The sequence below is a fragment of the Anastrepha obliqua genome, chromosome 5 (genome assembly GCF_027943255.1).
Source record: "Anastrepha obliqua isolate idAnaObli1 chromosome 5, idAnaObli1_1.0, whole genome shotgun sequence".
NCBI classification, from domain to species: domain Eukaryota; kingdom Metazoa; phylum Arthropoda; class Insecta; order Diptera; family Tephritidae; genus Anastrepha; species Anastrepha obliqua.
Window position 1 is genome coordinate 61,431,459 of NC_072896.1, and position 19,294 is coordinate 61,450,752.

At 36.3% G+C, this 19,294-nt stretch overlaps 1 protein-coding gene across 2 annotated transcripts in view; it reads right to left on the reverse strand.

The window, feature by feature from the left end:
• Window positions 1–4,363: 4,363 nt before the first annotated feature.
• The window catches only part of LOC129247470 (DNA-directed RNA polymerase, mitochondrial), a 35,659-nt gene continuing 20,728 nt past the window's right edge, over window positions 4,364–19,294 (reverse strand). For both annotated transcript variants that reach the window (XM_054886603.1, XM_054886602.1), the window contains exons 8-14: window positions 12,738–13,112; window positions 12,525–12,666; window positions 12,347–12,454; window positions 11,974–12,204; window positions 11,541–11,910; window positions 4,921–5,773; window positions 4,364–4,857 (exon numbers count right to left, since the gene is read on the reverse strand). In XM_054886603.1, the coding sequence (XP_054742578.1) occupies window positions 4,728–4,857; window positions 4,921–5,773; window positions 11,541–11,910; window positions 11,974–12,204; window positions 12,347–12,454; window positions 12,525–12,666; window positions 12,738–13,112 (2,209 nt within the window). In that variant the 3' untranslated portion in view covers window positions 4,364–4,727. The remainder of the gene's footprint in view (window positions 4,858–4,920; window positions 5,774–11,540; window positions 11,911–11,973; window positions 12,205–12,346; window positions 12,455–12,524; window positions 12,667–12,737; window positions 13,113–19,294) is intronic.

Sequence of the window (19,294 nt, forward strand, 5' to 3'; positions counted from 1 at the left end):
GTCGCTAACTCCCTCAGGGGCGGATCCTAAATTTCATTTTGAGAGGTGCACAAGAGGCCAGCTGCGGACTTAAAATTTTTAGATGAATAATAATTTAACTAGTAATACCAACTCTACTGAAATTTGAGATCAACGGAGGTTAGTTTCAATCTCCTGAAATACTGCTTTTTTTCAGAGGTAAATCCATTATTTAAGCAACCTCGAGATAGATTTACATATTTTATATTTACTTAAAATGAATTAAAAAGTAAGTAAGCTAGAGGATAGTTAACAATCAACTGAGTCCATATCAATTGAATTGTTTCACGTACAGAACATAATAAAATCCGGGGATTCCCCGACCGCATTGCTCTTATGTGACCAGTGGTAAAAATAATTTGGTTATTCATTACAATTGTGTGAAACAAGGTATAATTGAATTGGAATATATTTTATTATTTCTTAATACAACGTATGATTTTTGTTAATTTCATAAAAAAATTTAAGATAAAAATAAATATAAAATTTCAATTATAGATCGATAATTTATCGACGATAACACACCAATAGGTAGTGTTTTTTTATCTATAGTCAGTAAATTGTTACTCTAGAGTATGTCAGGTAAAGGGCATTCACGGGTAACCAAGTTGACAGAAAAGTATCTATTGCCTAAAACGGTTTTGATTTGCTCTCCAAAAGTCGCCAGATAAGTCACTACATCTTTTTTGTCGCCAAAACTTTTTTTTTGTCGCCAAGATTCAAGTAAAAGTCTTCAATTCTAGCGACAAAGTGGCTAAATTGGCAACACTGGTTTCTGTAAATGCTTACCATTTCCACGCTCAGATAAAAATGCCGCGAACAAGAACAAAGTTATCGAGCACGATTCGCCGGCAGCAAGTATGGTTATATCTCATTTGACTGGTATAACTCACTGTTGCACAAACACTTGTAAAGCCTCTTCTTTTCGCCAAGCGTTACCAAGTGACGAATAGATGAAGCAAATGGTATAACTGAACACATATTGGAAGCGCGGGAATAGAGCTGCCTTAAATTGCATGCGTATGTAAGGCAGTGAGTTATACCAATCTTGACCGATAACTTTGTTATCGCTTTCGCATGCAAATTTTTCATTAAGTTAATCGAGCATAGAGATAGTGAGCGGGGAAATGACAAATAGAATAGCCCTTGGTGACGCTCAAGCATGCATGCCCAGCAGGCTTATATGTGTGCGTGTCGGGTGACACTCGTACTTGCTTCGTGTCACACATACTTGTTGTCGGCTTTTGCGTGATGAAAATACAATTTTTTAGATATTAGCGTCAAGCACCTGACACGCACACATATAAGCTGCAGAACATGCATGCTTGAGTGTCACCAGGAGCTAGAAGAGACCTGTAATTTAAGGCAGCTCTATTCCCGCGTTTCCAATGACCCGATTTACACGAGGAGACATCTGGAAGGGAGACACTGGAAATTCTCTTTTGAAGTTTCATTCGCGTTCACACGGGCAAAAATGTTTCCGCGACATTTTGACATTTAACACTTTAGCATCGTCTGGTTCGGATGTATTCTAGCACGCGCTTACATGTAAAGCAGAGAGCGTTCGACAACAGTTTCTTAAATATATGAATGAAAAATGCAATCTGGTTAAATAATAAATAATTTGTTGTTTTTTTATTGAAATATATTTATAAATTCTTATACTTTAATAAAAAAAATTAAATTAAAAATACTTCATATGTAAATAATTAACTTAAAATTAACTTGAGTAACTAGAAATGCGAGGAAAATTAGAATTCAACATAAACACGCCCCATAATATATTTTAAATTATACCTACTTTACTAGCAAAAATAATCGTGCATTTCCCAAGCAGTGTTCGGATGTTTGTCATCTTTGTTATCTTCCGTTTGCTTGAAAACCAGCACATAACTCAGAACCTTCTCCCACAAAAGAAGAAAACGAATGAAGCAACTGTCAAAAATTGGAAAGATTGGAAATACGAATAAGAAGAGCAAAGCGTGTCGCCGAGTACGGGAGACAAAATCCCTTCTCTCTTCCCCGACCGTCCTTCGCCTCCGAACAAAATGTTTCCCTTCCAGATGTCTCCTCGTGTAAATCGGGTCAATATATGTTCATTTATACCAGTTCTTTCATTTATTCGCCACTTGCTAACGCTTGGAGTAAAGAAGAGGCCTAATGATTTATACACTTAAAGAAATCAATTCAAATATTAGGTGTGTCATGTTACTTTTCTCTCAAAAATCTGGAAAGGGTCGAAATGCGTTCACTAAAAGAGAATAAAAGGAAAAAGAAATTAACGTAAAAACGAAATATTAAGACCGAAGAATAGCAAACACAAAACAAGAGACGAATAAGAATACAATTTTGTTTTGTATGGATGAAGACACATTTTTGTATAATTCCTTTGATATGTGAAAGTGCATACTGAATTCTTGTTGTTGGTGTTGTAGCAGTATACTTATCCCTGTCAGTGTTATGTAGATCACCGGTCATCTTTGTCTAGCTCATCTAACGGTAGGCCCAGGAAACTAGTTGGTTCGACAGGATGGGTCTAGAAGGAAAGGGGTGTTAGATGAGTGGGTTTGATGTGGCATGAGAAGAGGTGGTTAACTCTTAAGATCAACCAGAACCCTTTGATAAAAACAAAACACTTCAAAATTAAAAATTACAATACTTTCAGGAATTTCTTCTTCCTTGTTGAATTTGTGTACATATTGTAACGAACCGAGAAACCTCGCGCATTGGCAGCAATACCGAGCGAATGAGATACCAAAACCAAAACATGATTTCGCCTTGATGAAACAGAACTCGCCAGAATAAACGAGTTACCAAATCTTGAAATTACGACAATTATTAAGCACATGTACATATATAATCAGAGGTGCGTCCAGGGTATTCAGTCTTAAGTTAAGCGTGTGACAGTGTAAACAAATTTCCATAACTGTTTTGCATGCACTTAGACCAGTGACCGCTTTTCTGAACCTGTTTTCGATGTTTCGGTTGCAGTTGAATTGACGGTCTAGATAATCCCGAGGTTGCCGTTGTTGTTGTTACAGCAGTTCGCCAAGCCCTCGTAAGCGCGGTGAAGGCATCTGCTCAAAAATGGTGAGGGAGGTGCTGCTAGTTGTCCCGTCTAGTCATGGATCTTGTCAGTCAGGTTATCCAGATGTCTCTTGACGTGCCTAGGAGATGTATAAGCTTCCAGAAAGTACCTACAAGGCCGATTCCTACCGGACCGGTTGATGAGCATAATATAATGCTCCTTATCTGGGAAAAAGGTGCCTCAATGAGCAGGTGTTGAATTGGGGACAACACAAACATTCTGTAGTCGTTCTGAATGCAGTATTTTGTAGGTTTGAAGCATCGTCCGCTGCATATCACTGGTATTAGGCGGACAAATAGATGCTGCATAGTGTAGCAATCTTTGTCTTTTCCACAACTGCTACGGGAGAGCGACTTGTGGGCCTTATTGTGGTTGTGGACTTTAGTGGCAATCGCGCCGAGAAGTCACCCCGAGTAATTTGGGGTTATTAATAGTCGGTATTGGTGTATCATCGATTTAAACCTTCAGTAACCTTCTGCTTCGTAAAGGCCGTAGATTTAATGGGAAAAAGTTGAAAGTTCCATGCAGTAATAAAACGAGAAAATATGGAAATAATCGTTAGCTTTTGAGCATACGCCACATTGTTTAAAGTTTTAAGGAGACAGCAGCCTCGTTGTGGAAGCTGGTGAAAGGAATTAAAATAAGTTTTGTTCCAATGAATAACCTTTTTTGTTGGGAGGTTAATTGTAATTATGTTTTTCCATAACCTACGGAGCTCCTCCACTCGCTTTTCCAATAAGTCGAGAACATCGACTTCTTCATTTAAATTGAAAATTCGTCGTTTTGTTTTTGCTATATTTGATTTTAATGCCATTTCGTTTCTCATTAAAAAGAGTTCACATGATTGCATAACGAATCTGACTCAAATTCGCTGTCTCACTTATTGCTGTCCTGATCTTCTCATGGAGCATAGGGCCTGAGTTTAATTGAGAATTAATAATTGCAATGTTTTTATGGTAAATTTCATTAAATTAAATTGCTTAAATGTTCTTAATTGCCAATTAGGTAGGTGCCTGATTGAACGTAGTCTAATAAGTATAGTAAGATTGAGCTTGCAAATAATATAAATGAATAGTCTAAGTTATAGTCAGCCAATCCACGTCACTTCTCTGCAGACGGAAAGGGTTGTTCCACTACACTAGATTTTGGATGAAAAACATTGCCCATCTAAATCTGAAGCCTGTTATATTCATACTTTCATATGACAATACACTGAGGGATTTGAAAAACTAAAATACTAACATTAAAATTCATAAATTCAAAAGACTGTCAACAACGTATCTCATTTTATTGTGTTAAAGCGTTTTTTATAAATATTTTACAACCACACATGGTTTGTAATGTTAGTAGCTTAAAAGTAGTGAGAAAGTAAATTGTTTTGAACACTTCACTAAAACTTTGTGTAGCACATTACACCAAATTGAGACACTTGTATACCATAATATATACAATATATCCCTTGACAGTCGAGTCTATGCTGCCAGAACGATTGCGATTCAAATCCGTCGATGGATCACTTTAGCAGCATTCCTCGAAAGTTATTTTAAATGGGAGTGTCTTATTATTTTACAATTAAGACAATTAATTTTTGTCGTTTTATGTATTGTACTACATCTGCCGCTTAACTAAAAAAATAAACAGAATTCAAAACATTTCGAAGATCAAAGTTACCCTTTCTCGGCATCTCTCCCAAGATTCGATTAAGCCGCCGCTTTGAAAGGTCATCAGCTGAGCCATCATTTAGAATTTCCCTGAAACAATAAAATATCTATAATAAAATGAAAAACATAAGTAAGAGATTTCTCGAAACCTACGATTCCTTGAAACTGTATTTAGATATCATAAATGTTGACAAATTTTCTAATATAGGTTGCGAGTGTAAAGATACGAATTGTTCCCGACAAATCTTATTCATTTCGGGTACTGTACATGCATGAGTCCAAAAACAGTCATGTACGGATACAAATGTAAGCCCTTCGTGTTCGCAATACAGTGAAGTTAGCATCATATGAGATGAATCTAGCGAATGTATGAAGTTCGGTGGAAATGCATTTTTTTGTTTCATAACATTTGGCTTTTCGTACATATCCATTGCCATAGTTTCAGACACGCGAGTACTTGTACGAACGGTGTGCTTAACTTCCTGCCGGTTATAAGGTTGCACAACCGGTAGGCCAAGTGGTGTTATCCATTCAACATTTTGTCCACAAACACCTGATATAAGCCGAGCACATTCCGTAAACCAATCCTGTATTTCGCGTGTTGAAGTAAACATCTCCCTTAAACTTTCAAATGTTTTCGAAGTCAAATAGGTGGAAGCTGGCCACACCCACTCTTTGGGAAAATTTTCAATGTCTTTCAATTGGCGAGCTATCTGCAACCTTGCGCCATAGCGTGTAACACCGTACACCGTGGTCATTACGGTTTGTTTAATAACCTTTCGACGGACAAAACTTTCTAGTGCTTGTGCTACCTGGATTCCGTGCGCGGCATCTGATTTTCGAGATTTCTCTACAAGAGCTGCAACAGCACTGTAAACATCCTGTGGTAAAGGTGACGGAGCTAAGTTAACACTTTTAGCTCCAGCTTCATCGCGTCCTAGGGCCGCATAGTGCTGCAGTCCATTACAAGAACCGTCTTGATGTATCGGAAACCGACTTAGGAAACCTGTAAGTAGAAACCTCATTTAATTAAAGCGAAAAAAATTGGTCAATACTTTTAATATTTATATACTTTCACATATATGTATGTACATATGTATGTTTGTCTTATTAAGGCCGTGTCTTTTGAATTATGCGCCATTTTTTGTGTCGCTTGACAAACACAAGCGGCACAACATACAGTGATGAACAAAAGTATTGGCACAGCAAGATACTTTCACTTTAACATTACTTTTTGTCCACTTATGAAGTGATTTTTAATCGCAAAACAAACGGGCTAGACAGAACAACATATTACCAATCATATTTCCTTCAATTCATTTTATTATCTGTTATATTTAATTAACACTAATTATAATATTAAAAAAAGTACTTATTATAACGAAACAAAATTATTGGCACACTTCATTAAAATATAAAAAAAAAACAATAACAAAATAGTAAAATATAAGCAAATTAATATTTTGTAGCCAAGCCCTTTTGCTGGATGACTGCTTCCAGCCGTCTTGGCATCGATGAAACCAATTTTTGGGTGGTTTCTGCCCCAATATTGCAATACCCTCCGGACCGTTATTGGATGAATATCCTTTCCCATCTCTTCCTTAACTTCTGCTGCGATTTATGTGGAGGATATTCTAGGGTTTTTTTTTACCTTCTTGACTATTTGGCAGCGTTCGCGGTCGTTTAAAGCCTTAGGCCTGCCCGTACGTTTCACGCTTTCCAAAGATGAAGCGCTCTTGAAACGTTGAACAATGCTTCGTATGGTGTAGCGACTTCTGTCCATCATTTACCAATCTCAGCGTATGATTTGCCCTGATTGTGCAAATATAATATTATTTTGCGCTGAGATTCGGTGGTTTCACTTTTTTTGCTGCTCATTTTACAAAAATTTAAGCAAAGTTTGCTGTAATTGAAGGCACTATGCTGTTTGTAGTTTGAATTTTGACAAAAACTCAATTGCTTGTGTGAACATAACGGGACTTTTGAAAGAAAGTTGCCAGATCAATAAAATTTAGACGAAAAAGCCTGATAAAACTTAAGTGTGCCAATAATTTTGTTTCGTTATAATAGGTACTTTTTTTAATATTATAATTAGTGTTAATTCAATATAAAAGATTATAAAATGAGTTGAAGGAAATATGATTGGTAATATGTTCTTCTATCTAGCACGTTTTTTTTTTGCGAATAAAAATCACTTCATAAGTGGACAAAAAGTAATGTTAAAGTGAAAGTATCTTGCTGTGCCAATACTTTTGTTCATCACTGTATGTATAGAATTTGATACCGAAATACCGAGAGTTTTTTGAGGGATTCAAAAAAGCTTGACGACGCTTGAGGAAAGGAAATAAGCAAATAACAAAAGAAGAAAATATTAACGTCACGAAAATCCTGTTTGTCAGATATTGTGTTCTATCATGAAATCTATGTCTGTACACTATATTGAATTCAAAAACAATTTTATCAACATGTGTACCTAAGTGCATATATGTTCTTGTATGGAATAGACACGAAAAAAACTAGCCGATTGTGTTTACTCATCACTTCCGTAATATTAACTATAAATAAAAAAAAGAGGTTGTCTGTAAAGTCGGTTTACTGACGATAGTTTAACGTGACAACGTCATAAGAAAGTACTGATGGAATGGTTGCATTTTTCAAAGCAAAATTTTAATTTTATTTGTTTGATAGATATTTTGTATGGATATAGAGAAGGAGGTAAATGGAATCGCAATGGAATTGATCAAGTTACATTTACAAAAACATTAAAAATTACGAAACATTTATGAAATTCGTGAAAGATATGTTCAATTTCGATTGTGCATCAGACGTTAATAAGTCAACAACACTAAAAGGCACCATCATCGATTTGACTTTTTCAACACACATTACACTCGAAACACTTCCTTTCATTTCCTACTTTTCCTATCATCGTCCTATTCTATCCTATAAATTAATAATAAAAACATTAAAACAACAGGTATTATTAACAACTAGTCGTCACTAATTATAAATTCGGTAAGGATGATGATGATACAATTCTTAACCTATCCAATTTCAACAGTATAGACTAGTATATGCACATATGTATGGGTGTACGATGATATGACATAGAACTATACACATAAGTAATTAAAAAAATCGTTAAAAAAAATAGTCAAGATATCAATAGATCAATATATCATGTGTGGAATTTTTTTTAACATAAAAAGCTAGGGAGTTCAGAACGTATAATAACATAATTTTAAGTTGTAGTCAACCATATCTACAACCTATACTACATAATTTGTCAGTTATGTTTTCAACTAGCAGCCCGCATTTCGTTTCACACAGGTTTATCAAACAATAAGCTTTATAAATAAAATATTAATTATGATTAGTGAATTGCGATAAAAAATTTCTTTTTTGAACATTTTAAATGTAGTCTCGATGTTCCGAAAGAATGAACAGAATGCACATTTAAATGGACTTCCAATAATTTGTTATATAGTACATTTAAGTTAGTACTTATTCAATTGTTTATAAAATTTCAATACAATATTCGCATCTTTTCTATCAGGAGCCACGGGATAAACCTACATACATATACCTAATTGACCATGTGTAAAACATTGAGATCTAAGGCCACAACTCAACCTTAAGTGTTTTACTCTGAGCTTTATATATTGTCACTGCAAAACATAATTTGACTGAGAACTGGAGGCGTTGAAATTGAAATGGAACAGGTTGGTATTATCGGGATTCTTGGAATCAAAACGTTTTCTCCAGCACCATAGGTAATTAAAATTGCACGCTCAATCAAGTGCGTTGGCGGATTTAGATTACGTAGTAATATTACAGAAGCTCATACTTCAGCAACTGTTTATGTGGCGATATTCCGGAAGGGTTGAGAAAATTTCCATTGGGTAATATAATGCGCGCTATAGCCGAATGGGTTGGTGCGCGATTATCATTCGGAATTCACAGAGAGAACGTTGGTTCGAATCTCGGTGAAACACCAAAATTAAGAAAAACATTTTTCTAATAGCGGTCGCCCCTCGGCAGGCAATGGCAAACCTCCGAGTGTATTTCTGCCATGAAAAAGCTCCTCATAAAAAATATCCGTCGTTACGAGTTGGTTTGAAACTGTAGGTCCCATTTGTGGAACAACATCAAGACGCACGCCACAAATAAGAGGAGGAGCTTGGCGAAATACCTAAAAAGGGAGTTCGCGCCAATTATATATATATATATACGTAAATATAATATATTCAATAAAATGTATAGTCACCACCGTAATCGGCTTCGAATTTGCTTTGAAAACTGAGTTTGAGTTTTTGCTTAACTCTTGCCAAACATTTTCAATTAGATTGGCATTAGGCGAGTGTGAAGTTCAATCCAACATATAAATCTCATTTTGCTGTTTCCACATTATACACCTTCGGCTTCGATACCTAGGATCGTTCTCCTCTTGTAAAATCGAAGGTTAGCTGGTTGTTCTTCGCAGGTGAAGGCAATGATGCTTTTTGGTAAATTTGATCCAAAACTGCATTCAAATTGGCGGTAAACACAAATAAACGGCAATATAATTTTTTCGGAAAAGCAGCCTCAAACACGAACCGTAATTGAACAGTTCGTTGAAGTTGTCGATTATTAACACCAGGACTGTCGTATGCAACTATTCGCCCAAAAGAAAGATTTCCCGGTAAATATTACGTTTGTTTATGTAATTCCGTTCTGAATTTGCCTTAACCCATGCAAGTCCTTTTTCAATGTGTGATAATGAGAGCAGCAATTTCTTTCAATTGCTCCTGAATTTGAGGTCTTCTGCACGTAAACATACTCGAATCATGTCTTTGGATATATTAACACCCCGTCTGAACGTCTTCGACTTCTTCAAATATTTTGCTCCAGATATACGTGACAATTTCGGATCTATAGGGTGCGTACATAGGAACACTGCTTAAAATCGTTTTTCATGCACGGAACTCATTTTCTAAAAACAACGCTTTCTCAATTTCTCACAAGACTAAGAAATTGTACAACGCGTATTGCGAAAAGGATACAACTATTTAACACAATTAAATTTTTTGTATAACGGAACTCTAACTTTAAATTTTGTAGGCCACGCTTTTGTTAGACAGACTGTATGCATATTAGATTATTTGATTTTATATCCCCTCAGGATTACTTCGCAGACTAATTGATAGCAAATCTACTTCGGATGTCAACATTGTAATAAAATAAGAAAATTTCGTTCGAAAATTTTAAATATAGAGACATGAAATAAACTAATATCTTTTTGCCAAAATTCTTTAGTAAATCTTATTAGGAGATTTAGAAAACCTTTTAGCGTTGTAGAATTTTCCATTTTACAATTTTAAATACCAAAACAGCTTATGAAACAGGAAATACATTCTGTCAAAAAAGTAGCGGGAATTGTTCAATAAAACTTATTTTGTCGCCTTCAAAATAGGCTCCATTCGAAGCAATACACATATAACAACGATTAATCCAGTCATCAAAGAACCTTTTAAACACGTTTGAAGAGATCTTCTTCAGCTCCTTTAGCGAATTCTCCTTAATGACCTCTGTCGACTCAAAGCGGTGTCCGCGGAGTTGTAATCTCAGTTTTAGGAAAAGGAAAAAGTCACAGGGGTAGCCCCCGGTGAACACGATGATTGTTCTGTTCACAATATGAGCCTTGTGAGACGGTGCGTTATCATGGTGCAATATCCATGAGTTTTCTTTCCACAAATTGGGCCGCTTCCTACGCACATTCTCTCTCAAACGTCGCATAACTTCCAAATAATATCCTTTATTTACCGTAGAACCGTTTGGAACGAGTTCCCAGTGCACAACACCAAGATAATCAAAGAAAACGAGTAGCATGACTTTCACTTTTGACCGACTTTGACGTGGATTTTTGGGTCTCCGTTCATGTGGACAGCGCCATTCAACCGCCTGTTGACTGGCTTGCATGTCAAACTCATATACTCACGTCTCATCACCTGTTATGATGCGTTGGATAAACGTTGGGTCCGAATTCACTTGCTCAAGCATGTCTTTAGCCACCTTCTTCCGATGAATTTCTTGAAAGAAATTCAACTCTCTTGGAACGAGTCGAGCAGCCACGCGTCTCATGCCCAATTGACGGTGTAAAATGTTGCGAATTGATTCATAAGACACCCTAAGGTCACGAGCTATCTCCCTCAAACTTAAATTATGGTTTTCCAGCACTATTTTCTTGATTTTGTCGACGATTTCATCCATTGAAGTCGTTGATGGGCGACCAGATCAGGGCAAATCTTCCACGACTTCTCGACCCTCTGCAAAAGCCTTATACCATTCGTAGACCCGTGTTTTTGATAAGGCACCTCGCCTTGGGGTTTCTGCAACATTTTCAATGATTCGGCACATTAAAACCCGTTAAAAACACAAAATTTAAGACAAATTCTTTGTTCGATATTTTTATCCATAGTGAAAATTGCAGAGCACACCTGGAGACTGATAAAATTAAATGCCAAAAACAAGCCAATTGACAGATCACGCTCAAACTCTGCGACACTATAGAGGACAGTTACACCAACATTTCAGCAAAAAAAAAATTTAGACATGTGTGTAACGCGCGCTTTTGAAAGAATGTACTACTATATTGTAGATTGTATCATTATTTTCTCTTTGTAAGGTAGTAGTTCTTTTTAATTGACTAAAACTAAAAAAAAAAAGGTTGTGGAGTCTGCCCCACACTTGAATATAAGAAGGAAAAGAAGTATATATTTAGCAAACATTCTCACCTTCAGCATTATTTGACCGATATACTTTAGCTATTTCCATGCAGCAAGCTAATGTTTGCCACGGTTCATCTGACTGCGTCCACCACATATTGCCGTCCAAAGGATTGTCAGCTGAATCGAGAATTTCATTCATTATATCTTCAGCATACAATAAACGTTCACGCACTGAATCACGTTTCTTTATGCCGGTTAAATTGATGCAATGCAGCTTAAGCCAACTAAAACCATCAGGTCCAAGGGGCTGTGGCTGATCAAAAACAAGCATAGAGCGTGCCAAGTCAGATCCCAGGTGGTTGAGATGAGGCGGTATCGGATAGACCCGACCACGAAAGTCCATGTTATGAGGTAGCCAAAATACACGATTGCGATACTAGAATTTGTGAAATAATAATATTATTATAATGAAATTAAAATATGTACTGCATTTAAATACATGGTTTGCCAAGGAAAGCCGGTATAAGGTATCACACCATAAACTATACATCTCTCCCTGCTTTCGTCGATGAGCTAATTTGGCTTTAAATCGTCTCGAGCGTTCATCGGCTGTTAAAACAGGATTTTCTTCTTGTATTGAGGGTAGAGGCGGCAGTGAGCTTGGCGGCTGAGGTATGTCAAGTTTCTCGTCACCACCATTTTGAAATATCTTTATTATAACGTCGAGTATCTGATAAAGGAAAATAAAAATACAAAAGAGTTTAAGTATTTGCACAGCAGAAAGAGTTATATTTAACTGTACTGATGTGATCTAATCTAATCTAACAATAAAAGCGATCTTTCAATAAATTATTGATAGCTTATTTACATACATCAGTGTTGACGCGCCAAGCCACACTCGATAGTTGGTTCAAAGAATCAAGAGCTGGATATATTTGCTGCGGGTTGGCTGAGTTTATGCGTTCCCATTGTTGTACTGCCTATAAGTGTAAAACAGAACGCGAAATAAAATTCGGTTCGAGATTTGCTATTTAACATACATCATCCTACCTGGTGAGGTAAACGGATCAGATCTGATTTATTTAGTAAGTAGCCTCCATTATTTGGTGTACTCCAGGGCTGCGGAGGACAAAGCATTGGTACAAGGCTTGAATCAAATGTTAATGTCTTCTGATGTGCGGTACGTAGTAATCTATTTTAATAAGCCACATAAGATAAATCGTATGTATGCATATAAAAGAATTTAATTAAATACAAATATACCTTGCCAGCACAGGATGAGGTTTCACTTCCTCCTTTACTAAGCGTCCTTGGTTTCGAAAAAGCGTATAAAAAGCAGGTAAAACATTTTGTTGTTTAATTTTACTTTTTTGTCGCATAATGTGCGTATCTATTTTTATATCACGCATTAAAATATTGTAAAGGAAACGACCGACTCCAGATTGTACATTGGGAGGCCAGCTAACACATTTCGCATCCATGCTTGGCCCACTAACACGTTGCTCATGCACGAGTCGTTGCCACATTTGCCGAGTGTTATCATTTGTATCCGACTTTTGTAACACATCACAATATGAACTATATATTTCTCCGATTTTCTCCAATATCCCATTTTTCTTTTTCATTTCAACTTGATATCTAAATGAATATATAGAAATGTATATAAAAAATTAAAACTTTACCAGTTATAGATAAGTTGGGTTAATTAAAAATGTGGAGTTAACGGATTGCAGTCAATATTTTAACCCAGAACCCGATGGCAGGAGCAAAAGTGTCAGTACCTACCTATTCAGTATCCCTTAAGCTTAACCAATGTTCTATGTATTTGCTCAATTCAATATGATAGCCAAGTTATGACCTTATACATTAATCAAACTTCCAAACAAGGATAAATAAAAATTATTGGATAAATATTATTCTTTTTTGGATTTGAGAATTTGAGAATTCACTTTATTTACAATCTATCTCTATATATTTTTTTTTAAGAACATTTTTATTGCAAGCTGTATACATACATTAAGCAATATTTGTAGAATAACTTAAACTAGCAGCTAGAGAATTTCAGTCGTTTATGGGATGCACCCAGTGACCCATTTCATTTTTTTCCCACTAAAAGAGGAGATCTGTGGTGACTTTTGAGTCGGGTAAAAGCGATGGGATTTGCTATCATTTCCATTATTAAGGAGTTAGAGTGAGCTAGGAGCCTGAGACTGTGAGATCTTGCATATTTCTCTATTTCTTGCATAACAGTGGATAATTGGAGGTCACGGTGTATTTGCGAGTTTGTAATATAGTAGGGTGAGTTGGTGATCATTCTTACTGTTTTTGACTGAAATCGTTGTAAACTTTCGAGATTGGAGTTTGCCGCAGTGTCCCAAAATTGAATACCATATGTCCACACGGGTTTTAGAACTGCTGAGTATAAGAGCAATTTGCTTTCGACAGAAACTTGGGAATGACGATTTAAAAGCCTCTGATTTTAATACCAAGTGCTTTTCTCTTTGAGAATATATGTATGTGTTTTCCACGTTAATTTTCTGCCTAGATGCATTCCTAGATATTTGGTTTCATTGCTTTGTAGAATTTCCATATCGTTGAGTTTGACGGGTGGGCAAGTGGCTCGCTTAAAAGTGAATGTGACTTGTACTGATTCTGTTTCATTGGACTTTATTCTCCATTTTTTGAGCCATAGATTGATTATGTCGAGTCCCTTTTGTAGTTTAGAAGAAGCTGCTTGCGGGAAAGTGTCACTTGCTAGTAAAGCAGTATCATCAGCAAATGTGCTTATAGTTACTCCTTCTGTTTCGGGTAAGTCATATGTTTAGAGTAGGTACAATATTCATCCCATTACGCTTCCTTGGGGAACGCCCGCTGAACTTTCGCAGAGTTCGGAGAGATGATCTCCTTCCTTGACGAAGAAATTTCGGTTATTAAGATAAGACTTTATAAGTAAAGGTCATTTTTTAAGAGCTATAGGAAAGTTTTTCAAAAAAACACACGTAAAATTCAGAAAAATGCATAAAATTTTTATTCAAATCCATAGTACCATATAATTTAATGTTTGAAGATTATTTCATGCAAATATTAACCGCGACTGCGCTTCAAATGGCCCATCCGCTTAGTCCAATTTTGGCATACTCTTTCCAATGTTTCGGCCGGTATCTCACATATAAATGCTTTAATGTTATCTTCCAATGCGTTAATTGAAGCAGGCTTGTCTGAATAGACATGAGCTTTAACATAGCCCCACAAAAAAAAAACTTAAGGCGTTATATCGCACGATCTGGGTGGCCAATTGACAGGTCCCGAACGTGAAATAAAATGGTCACCGAACTTGCCTCTCAACAAGTCCATTGTTACGCGTGCTGTGTGGCATGTGGCACCGTCTTGCTGAAACCACATGTCATGTAAGTCAAGCTCTTGCATTTTGGGCAAAAAAAAGTTGGATATCATTTCTCGGTAGCGCTCACCAGCAGCAGTAAGGTCATCACTGACGTCATCTGCAGCATAAATTGTTTGAGGAAGACAATCAATCTCTCATTTCATTTGGAGCTCCAGATGTGTTTTCTTTAAGGTGTGGAGTTTGCTTATTTGCGCTTGGAATATTTGTCGTGTTTTTTACAGCTTGCGCATATGAGAGTGTATTGGAATTCGGTAGTTGAGTTGCTGGATTGGGGCGAGGAGTGAATTCCTGCTGTTGGGAGATAGGCGCTGGAATGAGTTCTTTTTTCTCAGTGGTGGGTTTTTTATTTTTTGCAAATTTTTTAAAATTATACAGCCCTTATAATTTGCTGGGTGATTTCCTTCATATAATGCGCATCTTAAGTCCTCTGATCTGGTCTTGCGCGAGCAGTTTGCAGAGGCATGGGTCCCAGCGCATTTAATGCACACTGGTTTCCTGTGGCAATACGATTTAGTATCATTATTTTATTTGCATATGTGACCAAAATTATGTAAAAAAAATTTCAATCGGCATAAGTAGTTTTACTTTTTAATTTATTTTACAAGTTCGCCTGTTCAGCTGACGTAGTTTCCCCTCTCCATGGCGCAGCTGTCTATTTTTTTTTATTCACAAAAAAATTTTCAGCCGGGATTAAATAAGTTGTTAAAAATTTTTTTTCGACACATTTCGCAGCATCCCACGCACGTACCCACCGCTACTGGACCAGCTGACGGTTGGTTTCGTCATCCATTGGATGGCGTCTGCCTTCAGTATTAAAATTAGTCGGCATGAAATGACGAGGTCAAAATGACCCCTGGCTCCCGGACTAACTCTAGTATGTCTTTATTATTAGGGATTGCTTTGAGCTCGATAATAAACATTGGCAAGGGTTTTTTAGTGCTTCGTTGCTTAATATTTCAAATATTCGTTATGATGTGGACATGTTCTTTAAGGGCGCAAGTTATTTCTTTTGTATCTATTGAGGAGTGCATGTTTTTTAAGACAAGTTTACATCCCCGCTCCTGCTTCGCCTTGCAAGTAAATAATTCAGTATCTTTGAATTCGAGCTGGGCGACAATCGTATTATATGCTTCTGAAGAAAAAGCCTGGATTTTTACTTGATCATTATTTACAAGTTTTAGGTCGATTGAGTCTGGGGCTGATTCTGTTAGCAATTTAATAAGGGGAGAGATATTTGTAACTCTATCAACAAATATTGGTGGCGACTTAGGAAGTTTTGGGATAATTGGCTTATTTTCTTCGTTTTCCAGGGCAGAAAATCTATTAGGTGTGCGTTTTCCACTTCCTAGCCAATATTGGTAAATTTTGGCTTGCTTTTGAGAATTTTTCGGCTTGCTTGGGCTTTCTCTTGGCCTCTTTTTCGATTCGACCATTTTTCATTCCTTACCTTTGATTTAATTGTAGGGGTTCGGGGGGAAATATTACCATTTTGTTGGCTATATATGTAGCTGTTTGAGTTGTAGTTGCAATTGCCCGATTTGGTGTTGTATAGTTTGTTGCTGGGCATCTTTCTGCTGATTCCCAAGATTATCAAATTGTTGGGTGAATTTGCATTGGGTAAGATGCATTGTTGTAGTAGTTGTTGTTTTTGTAATTGTTGTTATGGATGCTGTTGTGGTTGGTTTTTGCTGGTGCAAATCTCACTGTTGTTGCTGTTTCCGTTGTTGTTGTAACTCTGGTTGACTACCCCGGATAGGTGGGGAGCGGTCAATACCCATTTTTAGTTTGATATTAGTTCCAAATATTTTAGTTTGGTACCTTTATCCGGCCACTCTAATTAACTATAATATGCAGGAGTTCACAAAACACTTGCATATTTTTAGGCCGAGCTTATTAAGCTGGCTCAATTCAGAAAGTAACCTCTATATTCATCAGAATATTTATTAAATACTGGAAAAACTTTAATATTATATAAAAATTTTAAGCGGAATTGGCGATATTCCGCAACTTGTCCGCGAAAATCACTAGATTAACAAAATAATAGAATAAGCCGAGTGTTGCCTTTTATATTGTGAGCATTTGCAATACTACAGGTGATAAGCTGTAAATTGATATTTTTATTGAAATATTTGATATATTTTGGCATAAGCGAACTAGCGAACAGATTGTTGCAAAAAATTTCTAAAAATTACGTAAAGAAAAATGATGATTCGAATGCACCATGGAAAAAAATTAAATTCAACCTTTTGGAAGCATCAGAAGAAGCTCTAGGCAAACGGGTAGTAAGCATTGCTGAGGCTAAAGGGAACAAAACTCCCTGCTTCAGCGAAGAAGTAAAATGGATAACTGAACAGAAAAAGAAAGCATTTTTAGACTATAAGATAACAAAAACAGGCGAAAGTAAAGAACAGTTACATTGATCAAAGAAATATAACCAATACAAGAATATGAGAAATAAAAGAATCATACTAGGTAAGTTTCACAATGTCTATGGAAAGTGATATGAATGGTGCTCAAAGAAAAGTATGGAAAACGTTAAGAAATCAGAAGATAGAAGTGAATGAAACAATAAAAATGCATCCAATACAAATTAATAAATGGGAATCATACTTTAAAGAATTACACAAAAATGGCACCACAATGATAGCGAGCGCTCCATTCTACGATTATGAATCTAAAGAAGTAAATATAACTACTAAAGAAGTTGAGAAAAGCTCCTAGTCCTGACGGTATTGCAAATGAAATGCTTAAATAAAGTGGAGAGTATCTTCATCGCATATTGCACATCTCTTCAACATTTCATTGAGAAATGAAAAAATATCGCAAGAGTGGAAATCAAGTGTTACGATACCAATTTTTAAAAAAGGCAAGAAAGATGGTCCGCAGAATTATCGCGGTATAACTCTGCTAAGCTCAGTTCAAAAGCTTTTCATTAAGATTCCTTACTTATAAGAACAAAAGGAGCAGCAAGGCTTTCGTCAAAACAGGTCCACAACGGATTGTATATTTTTTATTCAAGTCAATCGATTTCGATAATCCTGATTTTATGTGTCTTGTTGATCTTAAAAAAGCGTTTGATCGCGTCAAACTTGCGGATGTATTGCAAATATTAAAAGAAAGAAAGGTGCATCGACAAATTCTACAAGTCATCAGCTATCTCAATACCACGTCCTCAACAAAAGTAATGGTAAATGGTAAATATATTATACTAAAAGTATAAATTGCGCTACCGCAATACGGCAAGATGACTTCTAAAAAGTCTATAACTTTTCAATTTTATTATGCATAAAATAATTGGCTGGGTACTAAATAACCAATGAAAACATATCAATAATATGTTACGCAGACGACGCTGTTTTGGTAGATGATTGCAAAGATAATCTTCAAAGGCTTTTGTATCGGTTTGTTATAACTTGCAAAAAATACAATATGGAAGTTTCAACTGAAAAAACTAAATATTTATTAATATCAAAAGAACCTACGAGTAAAAGATGTAAGTTGGAGATTGACTGCCATAAGATAGAAAATGTAATGCAATTTAAATATTTATTTGAGTGTAGATTTATCTAGCAATCGAAATATAATAACAGACGTGCGAGAGAGATGCGCAAATGGTGCCCGGATATCAGCGTGCCTGCGAGGAATCGTATGGAAAAACAAGTATATGAACATGGAAAATAAAACGCGAGTCTACAAAATAATTGTAAGGCCGATATTGACTTATGGAGCACAAGCTCGTGCAGAACTACCTGCTGCGGACTACCGAAATGTATGCCCTTAGAGCCATAGCTGGAAAAACTAGACTCAACCATATAAGAAACGAGGAGATAAGAATAGACAGGGGTGACCGACATTGTAAAATTTATAAGAATAAGAAAACGAGCATAGAACGAATATATATACTATACTATAATAGAAATACTTATATATATATAATTGGCGCGTACACCCTTTTTGGGTGTTTGGCCGAGCTCCTCCTCTTATTTGTGGTGTGCGTCTTGATGTTGTTCTACAAATAGAGGGACCTACGGTTTCAAGCCGACTCCGAACGGCAGATATTTTTATGAGGAGCTTTTTCGTGGAAGAAATACACTCGGAGAAAAATGTTTTTCTTAATTTTGGTGTTTTCACCGAGATTCGAACCGACGTTCTCTCTGTGAATTCCGAATGGTAATCACGCACCAACCCATTCGGCTACGGCGGCCGCCAACATTTCAATATTTAAATAAAAAAATATTCAAGTAAAATTCTGAAGTACAAATATTATTTTGTTAGTTTGCGTACACACAGGTAGCCCTCCTTCAACACGGTTTCGCTATAACACGATTCGTAAATTGCGCAAACCCTCCTATAACACGGTTTCGCTCTAACACGGTAAAAAAATTGCAAAAACCTTTGTAAAGTACTGTACTTCTAC